Source organism: Anomaloglossus baeobatrachus, chromosome 4, assembly GCF_048569485.1.
Source record: "Anomaloglossus baeobatrachus isolate aAnoBae1 chromosome 4, aAnoBae1.hap1, whole genome shotgun sequence".
Taxonomy (NCBI): Eukaryota; Metazoa; Chordata; class Amphibia; order Anura; family Aromobatidae; genus Anomaloglossus; species Anomaloglossus baeobatrachus.
Window position 1 is genome coordinate 236,741,718 of NC_134356.1, and position 19,468 is coordinate 236,761,185.

At 42.4% G+C, this 19,468-nt stretch overlaps 1 protein-coding gene across 1 annotated transcript in view; it reads left to right on the forward strand.

Moving 5' to 3' along the window:
- Positions 1 to 19,468, forward strand: part of LOC142302376 (dynein axonemal heavy chain 3-like) — a 2,626,214-nt gene that overhangs the window by 1,882,167 nt on the left and 724,579 nt on the right. Inside the window, exons 49-51 of the mRNA XM_075343433.1 lie at positions 4,657 to 4,847; positions 5,260 to 5,355; positions 11,391 to 11,582. Of these exons, the coding sequence (XP_075199548.1) occupies positions 4,657 to 4,847; positions 5,260 to 5,355; positions 11,391 to 11,582 (479 nt within the window). The remainder of the gene's footprint in view (positions 1 to 4,656; positions 4,848 to 5,259; positions 5,356 to 11,390; positions 11,583 to 19,468) is intronic.

The window sequence follows — 19,468 nt, forward strand, 5'->3', positions numbered from 1 at the left end:
AATGGGAGAAAAATATAGAAAAACCTAAAGCTTGCTGTGACACTGGTGTAAGCCCTTTGCATTAAATAGTATGGAAACACATTTTTACTTGACTGTGGAAAATCACAACTAACAATCACCTGTGATAACTTGTCAGTGTCCATGTGACATGAATTACTTAATAAATGATGACTTCATAGTTTTAAAAAGCCACACGGTAGGCCCTGTTCCTTTGTCACAATGGTGAAGACAAAGGAGTTGTCTGAGGACATCAGAACTGCTATTAGTACCAAACAGAAAATGTCCAAAGGCTAAAAGGCCACCTCCAAAGACCTTGGCATCCCAGTTTCAAAGTGTGCAATGTTATTAAGAAGTTTACTAAGCATGGAACTGTTCTGAACCTCCCTGGATGTCAGGAAAAGAGAAAAATTGACAAGAGATGTCTTCAAAGGTAGATGTGAATGGTGAAAAAACACCACGTCAAACATCCAAAGATCTGACGGCCAACCTGGAACAGTCTGGAGTCATGGTTTCAACAGGTACCTACTAAATCAAGCAGAGTTTTTATGCACACTTGGAAAGGACCTTACATCCCACTGTGGGAACCTTTACAAGTATACAATCTCCAGGATTCAAATTTCTTATTTCAGCCTTGAGAAATTGCTCTTTTATTTGACCAGTCACTTTAGGGTAGGTTCACACAGTGCGTTTTTGCACGTTTTTGGGTGCGTTTTTGCTCAGAAAACTGCATGACTTTGCTTCCCCAGCAAAGTCTATGAGTTTTCATTTTTGGTGTCTGCACACAGCGTTTTTTTTTTTAGCTGCATTTTTGTGGTGCCCACAAAAATGCAGCATGTCAATTATTTTTGCATTTTTCTCTGCGTTTTGCACCCATTGAGTTCAATGAGATGTTCAAAAACGCAATGAAAAATGCAAATTGCAAATATAGCTGCATTTTAGTGCGTTTCTATGACTAAAAACGCAGCTATAAACGCAAGGGGTGGGTAGTAAAGTGACATGTACAGGAAGACGATTCCTTCTGTCAGTAACTACAGAAGCGTGAATCCTCCCGGTACCATCACCGCTGCGTCCACCTCCAGTCTTGTGCATGTCTGCTGCCGTGCGGCACCATGTACGGACGGGAGGTGGAGGCAGCTACGAAATTAAAAGTGAACAGCAGAAAAAAAACTGTCATACTCACCTGTCTGCAGCCTCCCGGTGCCATGTCCGCTCCCAGCTCCTCTCCCAGTACCGACGCTCCGGCTGTGTGCAGACGGCTGGGCACCTCCGATATCTGCAGGACCTGGCGCTGATCATCTGATGCAGTCACCTGACGCATCAGCTGATCGTAAGTCTCGCGGTGACGCCGGCACCCGGCCGGCTTAACCTGTCAGTGGATGCCGTAAGGAGACTTCATCCCTGATTACCGGCAGCTCCTGCAGCGATCGGAGGGGATCAGACTCTGCTCCAGGAGCTGCCGGTAATCCGCACATAAGTGAATACTGTTTTTTTTTTTTTTTGTTTGTTTTTTGCACTGATGCATCATCTGATTGTATAAACGGCTTTTATACAATCAGCTGCTGCGTGATGTAATTCACATCCTGGAACCTGACACATCATCTGATCGCTTTGCCTTCCAGCAAACCGATCAGATGATATTGGATCCGTATTGGATGGCGCGGGAACCTTGACCCAGGATTACTGCGGTAGGGTTTTTTTTATTTCAATAAAGATGGAGTCACTAATTTTGTTGTGTTTTATTTTTTTTTTATCTTTACTAGAAATTCATGGTGGCCATGCCTAATATTGGCATGACACCATGAATTTTGGGCTTAGGGCCAGCTGTTAATATACAGCTAGCCCTAACCCGATTATTACCCAGCAAGCCACCCGTCACCAGGGCTGTTGGAAGAGTTGGATACAGTGCCAGATGATGGCGCTTCTATGAAAGTGCCATTTTCTGGGGTGGCTGCGGACTGCAATTCGCAGCGGGGGTGCCCAGAAAGCATGGGCACCCTGCACTGTGGATTCCAATCCCCAGCTGCCTAGTTGTACCTGGGCGAAGCCCATGTCATTTTTTTTTTATTATTTCATGAATTTCATGAAATAAAAAAAAAATGCTTCTCTATATTTTTGGTTCCCAGCCGGGTACAAATAGGCAGCTGGGGGTTGGGGGCAGCCCGTACTTGCCTGCTGTACCTGGCTAGCATACAAAAATATGGCAAAGCTCACACCATTTTTTGGGGGGGCAAAAAACTCCTGCATACAGTCCTGGATGGAGGATGCTGAGCCTTGTAGTTCTGCAGCTGCTGTCTGCTCTCCTGCATACACTATTGGATGTAGTATGCTGAGCCTTCTAGTTCTTCTCCCCCTGCCTCTCCCTCCTGCATACAGTCCTGGATGGAGGATGCTGAGCCTTGTAGTTCTGCAGTTGCTGTCTGCTCTCCTGCAAACACTATTGGATGGAGTATGCTGAGCCTTGTAGTTCTGCAGCTGTCTGCTCTCCTGCATACACTAGTGGAGAATGAAGAACATATTGAAGAAGGAAATGACATCAGACCTTTTTTTTCCTTTTTTTTTTCAACAATCTTTAATGGCATTGTTCACTGATAAAAAACGCATAAAGACGCAGTGAGCAAAAACGCACCAAAATGCAGCAAAAAATGCACCAAATCGCGGCAAAAATGCATGCGTGCACAAAAACGCAGCATCAAAAAAAACGCAGTGTGTGAACCTAGCCTTAGTTCTTCAACATAACAGACCACTCTATGGCTAACCAGATGCACAGCCTGCTTATTAGGTCCCAGTGCTGACTGATCTACATTTAACCCTCTTACCTTTTTCCAAACACCTTTTAAAGTTAAGTCCCTGATTTGGACAGTTCCAAAGTTTTCCCTGGATAGCTCATGCACAGGTATATTGACTTGGAATGCTTCCATCTTCTTAATACCATTCCGTATTTACAGACAATAGCAACTCATCAGCCACAGCATGCAACATGGTTTTTATTGCGGTAACCTAGTAATACCTCTTTCCCCCACAAATCCCAAAACAGAGGAAAATCACGTCCAATAATTACAGGGTCCAACAAGTTTTTTACCCTCCCCACTTTGAAACCATAGCTTGTGACAATGTTGACACGGGGCAAAGGAAGCTTCTTCACTTCTTCTAAAACACATGTGATACCTACCACCTTCTCAGGGACCTACACATGTGGAATTGTGGAGTCTACAAAGGTCACCAAAGTTCCAAAGTCCAGAAGTCCAGTTGTCCAGTTACTTGTACACTATTCCCAGTTACCCAACAAACCTGAGGCGCTTTGCCAGGATGAGGAACAGCACTGCAGGTACGGTAGCTGAAGTAAGGGCAGCGCTGACCTATGCTGCAGTCCATTGGTTCTGGACAGTTGGATGGTTACCCGAGGCAGGACACCGCCAACAAACAATTAAACAAGATGTACAGTATCTCTTGAAGCCAGCTCTGACTCCTCCTGGCTCTTTGGGAGCCACTCAGAGTTGGTCTTGCGCTCCTTCTTTTGGGTATCATAGACAAGTGTCCTCAGGCTCAGGGTGTTCTCCACAGTTGAGTATCTTTCAACAAGGACCTCCAGGCATTCTTAGAATCTCCCTGGGCAACCCAGCTATGTATGGATTTAGATAGTGAGTTCAGAAACTTGTCTATCACCACTCTCTCCACCATCAAGGATAGGGAGCAAGTCTTGGGCTGCAGCCATTTTTGGACTTGGTGCAGGAGTTCAAACATAAAGTTCCTGTATAAAAACAGTAAGCAGTTTGTTACAGGTTCATAAAAAGTTAACAAAGCAATAATAACCTTTCCTCAGCATAAAAGATATAACTAAACCAAAATAGTTCATGCATCAGGCACAGGAATGTCAGTTGAGGCTCACCATAAGGCCGAAGTGACACTTGCGAGTGACTCACGCGAGTCTCACCTCGGCATCACCCAGCATGGCTGCATACTCTCCTGATTGGAGTGGGTCAGCTGCATAGAAAAACATGCAACTGACCTGCACCTGTCAGTAAAGTGTGCAGCTGTGGGGGGTGATGCAGATGCGAGACTCGTGCGAGTCATTCACAAGTGTGACTCCGGCCTAAGAGATTTAAAGCATACACTCAGTCTCCTTGGCCCTGTCATGGGAGACCAGCCCCAATAGATCTTTAATTTTTACTCAAAGGCAGACCACGGTCTTTCACCCATGCAGCAATCCAGTCCCTTCTCCCAGCCGAGTTCAGTCAGCAACAAATGGTACTATCAGCAGAATACACATATTTCTCTGTTCCCCAACATACTTAACACCCAGTGAATTCATTTACTTGTTCTAGTAAAAAGCTATGGGCAGATGCAGCTAATCAAACCATGCAGAGCTAGGAATTAACCCAGTCCTAATTGGCTTTGCTACAATAAAAAAGTATTGAATCAATACTTTTTAAAATTGTTTAAATACATTTTATTAACTAAATAGTTTTTTAGGCTTAGGCTTATATATTCACACATTATTTAAATAGCTTTGACTGAATTGATTATTAATAAGTATTAAGAATTCCAATTGGTAATTTCAATAAAATAATTACTATTATTATTAGCATGACATAATATCGTAATTTTATACTATGTCATTTGTTTAAAATTTAAATTGTTTACCCTTACAATAACCAGGAATAGGAGGGACTGGCCGACAATCTCTAGCAAGACTTGCTGCATTCATGGCAGACATTGAAGTTTACCAAGTTAGCATTCAGAAATCATACACAGTTAGTGAATGGAGAGATGATCTGAAAACGGTGCTGAGAGCTGCTGGACAGAATGGGATTCCTACTGTGTTTCTGTTTGCTGATCATCAAATAAAGGTACAGAAAAATGATCATAAAGTAAACTAGGAAAAATATGCAACCTAATTGAATCTTGCTAGTACCTGGCCATAAAAATAATATATTATTTATCAGTAATTTATGAATGATCATAATAGCTACTTAAAAATGAAGTGATATTTTGCCACAAAGCTGTAATATCAATACTCTACGAAGCTGCTCAGTAAATTGCCTGTTTTACTCCTCAAAATGCCTATTATGAGAATGATAGTAGTTTCATGAACGCTCGTTAAAGTAGATAAAGAAAGATGGGACTTCAAAATATAAATGTGTTTTGCAAATAACTGCACAGGGAAAGTACAAGAAATAAATTAATAGTGAAAGATTTTTTTTCCTGGATCTGAGATTCATTATTTGAATTGTAAATGGGTAATTTTCTTTCTTGCAATAGGATGAGTCATTTTTGGAAGACATCAACATGATCCTGAGCACTGGTGATGTTCCTTCCCTGTTTAATAATGAAGAAAAACTGGAAGTCATGGAAAAGGTCATCTTTCTTTTATTGTGCTTCAGTCAGAGGTGCTCGCAGACACAGAGGGAGGAGGGCATCAGAATTATTTTATGTTACAAGAAACTCTTTGTATAAAGGAAATTCTGGGGAAGTTTACAGAAATGACAGTAACCTTATTGGTGCTGCACTAGTCCGTTTTTCAACATTGCATCTAACTTTATTGTTTAGTTTTAGAAAAATGCAAGTTAAAAAAATAGGTTGAACATTTTGATCTTATTTAGAGCAAGAAAATAAAATCACAGAACTAGCAGTATATAAAAGAAGGATGTCATCAATATAATTTTTCTGCAACTCTTGTGCTCAGGAACACTATGGACACTGATTTATTCATAAAATGGCATCCATGAAAGATCCTGTGACTGCATCGTCCATGAAGAGATACGTGTTTATGAGTGGTCACATGATCTCTTATGGTGGTGCTCTTCAAAAGCTTATGCTGTACGAGAAGACCATGTGACCACTAGGGATACTGTTACAGTGTTCATTACAAATAAAGATTTACTATCCTAAACCCACCCCTCCCCCAGCTGTTCAGTTACTTGTTCAAGCTTTGTTTACCTCAGGGATGTTTTTGTAACGGTTGGATCGGGGCGTCTCTTTTGTAGTTGTGGCACTCACCCCTGGGGCGGCAGGCTCACCCCAGACCCAGCCGTCACAGACAAAACCGGGACACATGGAGCACATGGAAGATGTAGCATAGAGATATTAGGACAAACCCATAACACAGCACCTGTCAAGTCCGGGCCTTTCCTCTTCTGGTAAAGTTCAGCGTTGTCCCTGGCAACGGGAAAGAGTCCAAGACAGCCATATAACTCAACAAGTTCTTGTTTATTACATAACAGGTCTGCAGCACATCTATCAATTGAAATCATTCTCTCCTTCAGGTTACACTTTCAGTCAAATGTAGTTACTCTCAGGGCTCTGTTAGTTAGCCCTCAGCTTACAGCACTGCGCAGCTGTTGATCCAGACTTCCAAGAAATAGTACACTCGAGCACTGGTTCACCTTCCTGCCCTCTAAAGGGGCTCATAAAACCTATCCTCTAGTCACTGCACTGTTCCTGGGCTCGCCAATACCTAACTCCAAGCTAATTCTCAGGCCTTCCCCAGGTACCCGTGCCAGCCTCCGGCTCAGGTAAGGAACATTAATATGGAAGATTTTATCTACGATTCCCTCTCTCTTCAGCTTAACTATATTACAGATGTTCCTCAGCTTTCCACCTCTGTCTCTTTCTTCTCTGCTGCTTCAACTACCTGTCAGGTTTGTGTCCCAAACTAGACTAGACTGGTTTCACTTCCTGTCACAACTGTAACTGCCACCGACTCCTTCCCCTAGCCAATCACCAACTGTCAACGGTTACCAGGCAGTTTTCCTAGTGAGTGTCCTACTCCTGGGTGACATCTAGTGGTGAAACAACCAAACAGCATTAAAATATACATAAAACTCTAATACATCCTTATAACACACTATAAAGATTAATCACCACATTTTAGTAACATGTGATGTCTTCTGGGGGGATTCTTCTCCCAGGGGGCTCGACCACCCCCTTACACCTTCACAACATATTGTTGTCACATAAGCTATTTATTTGTAATCTATATATTTAAGTGGTAATATGTTCTGAAAGTCTCACTACCTCAAATATCTGTGGTAAAAAAACCTGCGTTTTTTTATATTGAACATGTAACTTAACAGCCGAGGGAAGAGTGGGTTCAGCACTATAAATCTTTATTTGTATTGTACACTATAACACTATCACTGGCAATCACCTGATCTTCACATCTAACGCAAGCTTCTACTGAGCCTGTGCTGTGGATGTTCACAGGATGGGCTGAGGTTTGCGTCATTATAAAAAAAATCATACATACTTGTGAATGCATATCACTATGGACAATACAGTCACATGTTCTTCTATGGAGATTCAAATCACTTTTGGGCATGTGCGTTGCTGGAAAATTGGGCAGATGTTTGGATTACTATATTTAAGTATTGTATATTGAAGAAATGCTTGTTTTATGCACTGCTAGTTCTAGAACTAAAAGTCTAAATTCCCACAATGAGTTTTTAATAAGTTTTCAAGTTTTCAGAATTTCTGCACCATATCTGCAACAATTATGTAAATTAAATTACTTGCATTTTATACCTGCATTTTTTTCTGCATTTTCTGTGGAGCAAATCTGCACATAAAACACTCTGAAACTGAATTGACATGGTGCGGATTTGAAACACGCACCGCAGGTCAGTTTATGCTGAGTAAAAAAGCTCAATGGGCAGGAGATTTCTATAGATCCCATCCACTTTGTTGGAATTGTACAACGCCACATTTTTGATGGAATGAAAATATGCATAAAGGGGAGGGGTGCACAGCCTCATATAACAAACAATGAGTGCTGCTTCATGTGGGAAAAAGCAGAAGAAGTCACACATAATAGAAGCACACAGCCAATTAGAAAAAATGAAAAATATTTATTGAATCCATAGAAACACACACAATCTAATATATAAAGCGTGTGTGTGTGTGTGTGTGTGTCATAGGCTATGTTTTGAGGGGAAATTTTAACCCCGTGCTTTACAGTTATTCACCAAAAAACTTGCCTCCATTAAAGCAAATGGACCTGAGAGCCACAGTGCACCCAGAACTTCAGAAGAATGCGCAGACACACCCTTATATGGAATGTTGGCATGTCACAATGCAGCCAGGGAAAGAGACAGACACAGACCGGGAAAGAGGCAGACACAGACAGGGTAAGAAACAGACATAGACAGGGTAAGAGACAGACACAGACAAAGAGACAGACTGACAGGGAAAGAGACAGACAGGAAAAGAAAGTGAAAGAGAGAGACAGGTTAAAAGAAAGACACAGACAGGTAAAGAGACAGACACAGACAAAGAGACAGAGACAGACACAAGGAAACAGACAGACAGGGAAAGAGAGGGAAAGAGACAGACAGGGTAAGAGACAGACAAAGAGACAGACACAAGAGACAGATGGAAAGAGGGAAAGAGACAGACAGGGAAAGAGAGGGAAAGAGACAGACAGGGAAAGTGACAGAGATAGACAGACAGGGAAAGAGATAGATAGACAGACAGGGAAAGAGATTGAGACAGACGGAGAAAGAGACAGTCAGAGACAGACAGGGAAAGAGACAGACAGACAAAGAGATAGAGAGAGAGACAGAGAGATATATACAAAGGGGGAGACAGACATAATTAATTTTCTATCTATTTGTTTTGTGGGTTTTGTGTACAGAATACATTTTTGTTAATACATTCTATTTTGTTAACAGCAGTTATTAATCCGGGCGAAGTCGGGTAGTACAGCTAGTATAAAATAAATTAAAACCATAAATGAACCATGACCTCCACAGTTGAAAATATGCGCATAAGGACAATAATAAGACCAATAATGATATATTTCAAAAAAAGTGAGTGTGCAAAATTAGTGAGAATAATTGATTTTGTCCCCACAGCCAAAAAATGGTTAATAGGGGTAATATATGTCTATAGGCAAGGTAATGGTTTAATACCAATGTAAGTATGCTGGATGTAAAGTGCCAGAGACAATAGATCACAATCCCACAGTCAAGGAATTAAATATAATATATATCTATAAGTCAATGACCTAATACCAACATATATATATATATATATATATATATATACACATATACATAATTATATGCACACATATACACACATGCGATCTTGCATAACAAGGAATTATATGATAAAGATATTCATAATAAATAATCAAAATTATTCCCAGGATTTAACTAACAAGTATAGATATAAATAATCCTAACCGTGGCTCCCAAAACATAAATTAATAGTTATTACACAGCCATAGACAATAAAGTCCCCCAAACAAATTCCTGCAAGGTAGGTCAGGAATAGTTAGAAACCTCACAACCTGCTAGTTAATATTAACGGGTCTTTATAAGAAATGTCCATGTACAAAAATAGTAGTAAATCACCACTCAAGGGTAACCCTCACATGAAAATTACATGTGTGAAAGGTAATATAAGGGGTTAACCCTAAGCTACACATAGTTACCAGCCGGGCCCGGTATCCTGAATGAATAGTCAGGCAAGTACCGTATTTTTCGCTTTATAAGACGCACTTTTGTTCCCCCAAATTTTGGGGGAAAGTAGGGGGTGCGTCTTATAAGCCGAATATACGGGGGGGGGGAGGGGGGGGTGGTATATATATATGTACCCTGCAGCGTCCAGGGGAGGTGGGGGCAGCAGCTCTGGAGCACAGTGGAACGCTGCGGGCTGCTGCCTTTGATCTCCTGCACCCGCTCATATAATATGCACAGCCGCTGTCCATCTCCAATGGTGCTGAAATCGCACGCAGTGAGGGGCTGGTGAGCGGTGCATATTATATGAGCCTGCGTCCCAGTGTGATCGCACATGCCCACCCCTGTGTTAGATTTGGCCCCCAGGCTGCTGCTCATTCTAAAATAAAAAATCTTTACTCACCCTGCAGCGTTTCTCCTCGTGCCCCTGCTTCCAGTGTGATCAGGCAAGCAGAGATCTCAGCCTGCTGTGCCGATCACATGACCGCACTGACAACCAGGAAGTAAGGAAGAACAGAAGCACGGAGCAGACAGGAGGGAGCTCAGCACTGCAGGAGATAAGGAAAGAGGGGTTTATTTTACTTTGGGCAGCAGCCTAGGGGCCATATCTGACACAGGGGGACTTGTGCGATCTATAGGGGCCCATGGGCAGCACTATGGGGGCGATATCTGACACAGGGGGACTTGTGCGATCTATAGGGGCCCATGGGCAGCACTATGGGGGCGATATCTGACACAGGGGGACTTGTGCGATCTATAGGGGCCCATGGGCAGCACTATGGGGGAGATATCTGACACAGGGGGACTTGTGCGATCTATATAGGGGCCATGGGCAGCACTATGGGGGCGATATCTGACACAGGGGGACTTGTGCGATCTATAGGGGCCATGGGCAGCACTATGGGGGCGATATCTGACACAGGGGGACTTGTGCGATCTATATAGGGGCCATGGGCAGCACTATGGGGGCGATATCTGACACAGGGGGACTTGTGCGATCTATAGGGGCCATGGGCAGCACTATGGGGGCGATATCTGACACAGGGGGACTTGTGCGATCTATATAGGGGCCATGGGCAGCACTATGGGGGCGATATCTGACACAGGGGGACTTGTGCGATCTATATAGGGGCCATGGGCAGCACTATGGGGGCGATATCTGACACAGGGGGACTTGTGCGATCTATAGGGGCCATGGGCAGCACTATGGGGGCGATATCTGACACAGGGGGACTTGTGCGATCTATAGGGGCCATGGGCAGCACTATGGGGGCAATATCTAACACAGGGGGACTTGTGCGATCTATAGGGGCCATGGGCAGCAGCATGGGGGCGTTATCTAACACGGGAACGTGTGCAATCCATAGGGGACCATAGGCAGCACAGGGGAACGTGTGCCATCACAAGGGGGCTATATTCAATATAAGGGGGCCATATCCAGATTAAGGGGGCTAATTTTAGGATGGGGGGCTATGAGGGACATATACCCTATATGATTTGTTAGAGGGACACTGGCATTATAAGATGGACCCCATTTACCATTAAAAAAAAAAATTCTCTTTTCCTTCACCAAATTTGGGGGTGCGTCTTATAATCAGGTGCGTCTTATAAAGCGAAAAATACGGTATGTGAGCAGGGAACCACATGAAGAGGGTAGGTTCAGAAATTGGCTTACTTTGATGCCGTTCACTAAGTAATCCTGTATATTTGTTTAATATCAGAATTTATTTGGAATAAAAAATATGAAAAAATAAAGCAAATCTTTTATACGTCGATAGTATGGTATTAGCTATTACAATAGTGATGGTATTTTTTTTCATGGCAGGAGATATTTAGGCTGTTGATCAAATAATATTATTTAGTGACCGAATAGAATAATAATAGCCATAAAGAAGCTAAAAATTCTGCTGTTTGTTTTTTTGTGTGTTACAGATGTGCCAGCGTTTCCCATCTCATCAAACACAAAGTGAAATCACACCATCTGACTGTTATAATAAATTTAAAGATCAAATTAAAAAAAACCTACACATTGTGTTAGCATTCAGTCCAACGAGAGAAGCTTTTCGTGACCATCTTCGTCATTATCCATCTATTGTAAACTGCTGCACAATTGACTGGTTTCAGGTGAAATATAACATGCTTGTACTGTAAAGCCTGTGACAACTGTTCTTTTTTAAATTGTCATTGAATTCTACAGGACCCATATTTAAGTGGATTCTATAATGTTCTAAGATAGCAAAAAAATCTAAATAGTGTGTTTTTTACCGCTTAAGAACTGGGCAGTTTTTTATTTTTGCACTTTAGTTTTTTTCCTCTCCTTCTTTCAAGAGCCATAACTTTTTTTTTATAAAGGCAAAATTCTGTGGTTTATAACCCCTTCACGACCAATAATGCACATATAGGTCATCAGCCGAACCTCTAATGTGGGCTCACACACTGAGCCTGCATCTTGTCCGACAGTTGACAGCTATTTATTCAGACCTCAATTGCTTCTAACAGCTGCTGGTGGATTGGAGATGCACCCATGGCTGATAACAAGTTACAGGCTAAGACCGCACTTTGCGTTCTCCTGCTTGCAGTTCTAAACGCACGTTTTGGGCTTAATTGATTTGAACAAAGTTGCCTTTTTCAGAACTTTAGCGCTGAAAACGCATGCGTATTTACCGCATTTATGATGCGTTTTTAGCGCTTTTTACATGCTTTTTCACCTGTGTTTTGAAAGATGCGTTTTGAACATCAAGACACTACTAAATAAAGATTCAATAGTCAAACTTCATGAAAAAAGAGAAAAAAAAAGGAAAACATAATTTTGGAATTAATAAAGAAAATATTTATATATCATGAAATTATAGCGGTTTTGTAATATTTAATGTTAAAATAGCAATAAAATCAAAATTTTCTTTAATTTCATTGTCGGACTATGTGTGTGTGTAAAGGGACATATTATTCCATTATTTTAATGTCAGAAAACCCTGCGTTTTTGTAGTCAAAAACGCATGTTTTAAGCACCTAAAAAGCAGGTAAAAGGCAGGAAATTTGAAGATTCTTGGTTTTAGCCATTTCTCATTAACTTCAATATTAGCAAAACGCACACAAAATGGCAAAAACAATTGACATGCTGCTTCTCTGAACGCATGGTTTTTGCCACAAAATATGCTAATTAAGCGCAGCATTTTAAAATGCAAAGTGCGGACAGGAAATCCACATTTTCCATTGACTTTGCTGTAAAATCAAAACGCATGCCTTTTGGCATGATAAAGGTGCATCTCAAAACGGACCTAAAAAGCACCTGAAACGCAGGTGGAAACGCAAAGTGTGGTCTTAGCCAAAGGCTGCTTTAAGGCTGTGTCTGCACTTTGCGTTTTTACCTGCGTTTTGAACTGCAGCGTTTTCATGCCAAAATGCATGCGTTTTGATTTTCCAGAAAAGTCTTTGGGAAATGGGGCTTTCTTGTGCGCACTTTAGTGTTCAAAACGCTGCGTTTAATTTGCATAATTATGGGTAAAAACTCAGCGTTCAAAGAAGCAGGATGTCAATTGTTTTTGTCATTTGGGTGCGTTTTGCTAACATTGAAGTCAATGAGAAGTTGCAAAAAGCAAGAAGCAAAATTCCAGCGTTTTACCTGCTTTTTAGGTGCAGAAAACATGCGTTTCTGAAAACAAAATAATGGAATGATATGTCCCTTTACACACACACATAGTCCGACAATTAAATTAATGAAAAATATTAATTTATTGTTATTTTAGCTATAAATAGTATAAAACCGCTATAATTATATTAAATATAACTATTTTCGTTTTGATGTAAATAATTTTATTTGTTTTGTTATTTTTTTCCTTTCTTCATAGTGTTTGTATGTTTAAACTTTATTTAGCAGTATCTTTATGTTCAAAACGCATCTGAGTTTAAGCAATGAAAAAGCATGTAAAAAGCGCAAAAAAATGCAGCTAAAATACGGTAAATACGCACGCGTTTTTATGGCCAAAAGCAACTTTGGCAAAAGCAATTTCTGCCAGGGGATGTGTTTAGAACTGCAACTAGGATGGCGCAAAGTGCGGACATAGCCTAAGGGGTACTTTGCACACTACAACATCGCAAGCCGATGCTTGCGATGCCGAGCACGATAGTCCCCGCCCTTGTCGCAGCTGCAATCTCTTGTGATAGCTGCCATAGCAAACATTATCGCTATGGCTTCTTCACATAGACTTACCTGCCCTGCGATGTCGCTCTGGCCGGCGACCCGTCTCATTCCTAAGAGGGCGGGTCGTGCAGCGTCATAGCGACGTCACACGGCAGGCAGCCAATAGAATCGGAGGGCGGAGATGAACGGGACATAACCATCCCGCCCACCTCCTTCCTTCCGCATAACCAGCGTGAGCCACAGGACACAGGTAGGAGATGTTCCACGCTCCTGCGGCTTCACACACAGCGATGTGTGCTTCCGCAGGAACGAGGAACAACATCGTAACATTGGTCCTTCCGAAATTATGGAAATGACCGATGCTACACCGATGATATGATTTTGATGCTTTTGCGCTCGTTAATCGTATCAAAAACGATTTACACACTCCAATATTGACAGCGGCGCCGGATGTGCATCACTTTCGATTTGACCCCACCAACATCGCACCTGCGATGTTGTAGTGTGCAAAGTACCCCTTAATCTCTGACAAGTGGCATTAAACATGTACTGACAAGCAGTGTGTCACTAATCCTGCCCATTGAAACCCCCGTGATGTGATCCTTGGGTGCCAATGGGTTGTCATGACAGTTGGTGGTCAGTTTATGAGCCCCATGCCTGTCATCAATATCCTGTGAGCCAGAATTCATAGGAGAACTGATGCCCTGCCTTGTATAGGATAGGCAATCAGATGATTGGAGTTTTAAGTCCTCTAGAAGACTTGTAAATACTGTAATATGTAAAAAAAAAGTTTAAAAAATATTTAAAAAATATAAAAGTTCAAATCACCCACTTTTTGTCCATTAAAAATAAAAAATACACATATTGCAGCTTACAGAAATGTCAGATCTAATATATACATTTGGTATTGCTGCTTTCAGAAATGTCCAATCTATCAAAATATAAAACAGATTAATCTGATGAGTAAACAGCGTAATGAGAAAAAAAAAAATCAAAACTCCAGAATTACGTTCCATTGGTTGCTGCAACATTGCCATAAAATGTGATAATAAGTAGAGTTGAGCGCGGTTCGTGGTTCGTGGTTCTCCAGTTCTAGGCTCGAGTGATTTTTGGGCTGTTCGAGATCGAACTAGAACTCGAGCTTTTTGCTAAAAGCTCGATAGTTCTAGATACGTTCGAGAACGGTTCTAGCAGCAAAAAGCAGTGAGCAGGAGCCATCGCTGGCAGCCTGCCACAAGCTGGTAACCAAGATAAACATCGGGTATCCAAGCAAAGCGCTTTGGTTAGTAACCCGATGTTTATCTTAGTTACGTGCAGGAAGCCCACACTTTCCCGCTCAGCTCGCTCCACCCCCTCCTGCCCGCAGCATGTACACATACATACACATACACAAACACACACACACACATCCACCCCCCCACCCCACCCCCCGCCCGCCCGCCCGCTCGCTCGCTCGCTCGCTCGGCTTACCTGCGGTGATGAAGTCCCGCCATCCCGACCTCAGCGCTGTCACTGTCCTCCATGGCCGCCGCTTGTCACATCACCTATCGCTTCCGACCCGAGACTGACACTGGCGGTGACGTCACGGACCTCTCGCGATACTTGATGTGAAGGCGCCGGTCATTGACCTCAGTGACAGGGGCTGTCAGTGTGCTGGAGATCAGCGCAGGTAATGTACCTCACTGACAGCAGCACTTGTCACCCCCCTGCAGTGACCTGGGCTGACCCATTGATGTTAGCTCAGGTCACTGCACTGCTCTCCCAGCCAATGGGGAACATCCTGCTCTTCATTGACTGGGACAGTGTGCATCGTCATGGCAACCCCTTGGATTACACCAGACCTGGATTTGTTTTTCAATCTAATAAATTGGTTAAAGAGGGAATGTTTTGGGGAGTGTTTTTTCAAATAAAAATGTGTTTGTCGTGTATTTTTTTTTATTACTGACTGGGTTGGTGATGTCGGGTATCTGATAGACGCCTGACCTCACCAACCCCAGGGCTTGATGCCAGGTGACATTACACATCTGGTATTAACCCCAAATATTACCCCGTTTGCCACCGCACCAGGGCGCGGGATGAGCTGGGGCGAAGCACCAGGATTGGCGCATCTAATGGATGCGCCACTTCTGGGGCGGCTGCGGCCTGCTATTTTTAGGCTGGGGAGATTCCAATAACCATGGACCTCCCTAGTCTGAGAATATCAGGCCCCAGCTGTCTGCTTTACCTTGGCTGGTGATCCAATTTTGGGGGACCCCTACGTGTTTTTTTTTTTAAATTATTTATTTAATTTAAAATAACAGCGTGGGGTGCCCTCAGTTTTGGATTACCAGCCAAGGTGAGGTTGCCAGCTGTGGTCTGCAGGCTGCAGCCGTCTGCTTTACCCTAGCTGGCTACAAAACTAGGGGGAACCCTATGTCATTTTTTTTCATTTTTTTGGCTAAATACAAAGCTAAGCACCCCTTAGTGCCACATGAAAGGTACCAAAGGGTGTTCCACTTTTTCTCCATTTTTTTCTCCACTTTCTCTCCACTTTTTCTCCACTTTTTCTCCATTTTTTTCTCCACTTATTCTCCACTTTTTCTCCTCTTATTCTCCACTTTTTCTCCACTTTTTCTCCACTTTTTCTCCTCTTTTTCTCCACTTTTTCTCCACTTTTTCTCCACTTTTTCTCCATTTTTTTCTCCACTTTCTCCACTTTTTCTCCACTTTTTTCTCCACTTTTTCTCCTCTTATGCTCCACTTTTTCTCCTCTTAATCTCCACTTTTTCTCCACTTTTTCTCCACTTTTTCTCCACTTTTTTCTCCACTTTTTCTCCTCTTATGCTCCACTTTTTCTCCACTTTTTCTCCACTTTTTCTCCACTTTTTCTCCACTTTTTCTCCTCTTAATCTCCACTTTTTCTCCTCTTATGCTCCACTTTTTCTCCACTTTTTCTCCACTTTTTCTCCACGTTTTCTCCACTTTTTTCTCCACTTTTTCTCCTCTTATGCTCCACTTTTTCTCCACTTTTTCTCCACTTTTTCTCCACTTTTTCTCCACGTTTTCTCCACGTTTTCTCCACTTTTTTCTCCACTTTTTCTCCTCTTATGCTCCACTTTTTCTCCACTTTTTCTCCACTTTTTCTCCTCTTAATCTCCACTTTTTCTCCACTTTTTCTCCACTTTTTCTCCACTTTTTCTCCACTTTTTTCTCCACTTTTTCTCCACTTTTTCTCCTCTTATGTTCCACTTATTCTCCACTTTTTCTCCACTTTTTCTCTACTTTTTCTATGGTCGGTCTACCCATTAGCTCTGCCATGCATAGTGTAGCTCTACACCTACTGCACATGTTACTTTATGATTGACATCTCTTTCGTACCAGAGCTGTCTAAGTCTACTCTGACCCCATATTTGTCATTACTATATTGTCCTTGTACTGTATTATGACATTTGTATCATGTGTTTCATTTCTTGCTGTGTTGCAATTTTTTTGCTGCATCCCAATTGTACCTCTACATTGTTCGAGTTTATGTTATTGTTCTCTCACTCTTATGTGATACTGATTATTGTCATTTTTCATGATTACATGCAGATAAGTCCAATCTGACGAAGGCTCAGGCCGAAACGTCATTTGTAACTTGTTTTGGACAAAAACATATATGCTTATGAAAAAAAAATTTTCTTAATACGGACCAATAAAGAGTGATTTTGCATTACTATCCGTTGTGACTTACTGACTTAGTCTGGGAGATATAGAGTGCCGAGGTTACTCACTAATTTTATCTATTATTACCTCTGAGCACCTATATACCAGTGAGCAGAGCTTCCTCTACAGTAGTTCTCCTGATTAGGCATGCCCTTACCTCATGAGCAGGGCATTGCAGCTTTGGTAGCAACAATTACGACATGGACTCTGCTGCTGTGGACCCGGGGAGAGTGAGTGCAGATTCATTGCACCCACACTCCTCACATGAAGGGTCCGCACTCCTAGAAAATGGGGGATACGTTCCCTGAGTGTCTCCCCCCCATATTCTAGACGGTCCAGAGTCGTCGTGGGACCCCATTATTTTTTTTCTTACAATAAATTGGTGAAAGAGGAAATGTTTTGGGGACTGTTTTTTCAAATAAATTTCTTTTGTCGATTTTTTGTTTTTGTTAGTACTGACAGTTTATGATGTTGGGTATCTAATAGACGCCATGACATCACAAACTGCTGGGCTTGATCTCAGGTGACTTTACAGCTAGTATCAACCCGATTTATTACCCCGTTTGCCACTGCACCAGGGCACGGGATGAGCTGGGGTGAAGAGCCAGGATTGGCGCATCTAGTGGATGCGCCACGTCTGGGGTGCCTGCGGCCTGCTATTTTTAGGCTGTGAAGGCCCAATAACTATGGACCTTCCCACCCTGAGAATACCAGACCACAGCTGTCCGCTTTACGTTGGCTGGTGATCCAATTTGGGGGGTCCCCTACTTTTATTGTGTAATTATTAATATTTATAAAATAATTATAAAAAAGAGCCTGAGGGGACCTCCACATTGGATCCCCAACCACGGTAAAGCTGCCAGCTGTGGTTTTCAGGCTACAGCCGTCTGCTTTACCCTAGCTGGCTATCAAAAATGGGGGGACCCAACGTCATTTTTTTTTTTTAACTATTTTTTAAATAGAAAAAATTAATGGGCTTCCCTGTATTTTGATTGCCAACCAAGGTAACGGCAGGCAGATGGGGGTGGCAACCCATAGCTGTCTGCTTTATCTGCGCTGAGAATCAAAAATACCGCGGAGCGCTACGTCATTTTTTTAAAGATTTATTTTTACAGCACTGTGATGTCCAGCAATCAAAATACAGGGAAGCCCATTTTATTTTTAGTTATTTAAATAAATAATTAAAAAAAATATATGTTAGCTCCCACTGCATTTTTTGTATTGCTAGCTAAGGGTAATCCAAGCAGCTACTGGCTGCTAACCCCCACTGCTTGGTGTTACCTTCACTGGCAATGGAAAATCCAGGGAAGCATTTTTTTTTTTTGCCAAAAAGCTACAAAAAAAGGACGTGAGCTTCGCCATATTTTTGTATGCTAGCCAGGTATAGCAGGCAGGTGCTGGAAGAGTTGGATACAGCGCCAGAAGATGGCGCTTCTATGAAAATGCCATTTTCTGAGGTGGCTGCAGACTGCAATTCGCAGCAGTGGGGCCCAGAAAGCTCAGGCCAACCGGTGGTGCGGATTCCAATCCCAGCTGCCTAGTTGTACCTGGCTGGACACAAAAATGGGGCAAAGCCTACGTCATTTGTTTTCTAATTATTTCATGAAATTCATGAAATAATAAAAAAAGGGCTTCCCTTTATTTTTGGTTCCCAGCCGGGTACAAATAGGCAACTGGGGGTTGGGGGCAGCCGTACCTGCCTGCTGTACCTGGCTAGCATACAAAAATATGGCGAAGCCACATAATTTTTTCAGGGGGCAAAAAACTTCTGCATACAGTCCTGGATGGAGTATGCTGAGCCTTGTAGTTCTGCAGCTGCTGTCTGTCTGTATGGAGAAGAGCAGACAGCAGCTGCAGAACTACAAGGCTCAGCATACTCCATCCAGGACTGTATGCAGAAGTTTTTTGCCCACCAAAAAAATGACGTGGGCTTCGCCATATTTTTGTATGCTAGCCAGGTACAGCTGGCAGCCACGGGCTGCCTCCAACCCCCAGTTGCCTATTTGTACCCGGCTGGGAACCAAAAATATAGGGAAGCCCGTTTTTTTTAATTATTTCACTTATTTCATGAAATAATTAAAAAACAAATGACGTGGGCTTCGCCCTATTTTTGTGTCCAGCCGGGTACAACTAGGCAGCTGGGGATTGGAATCCGCAGCACAGGTTAGCCCGAGGTTTGTGGGCG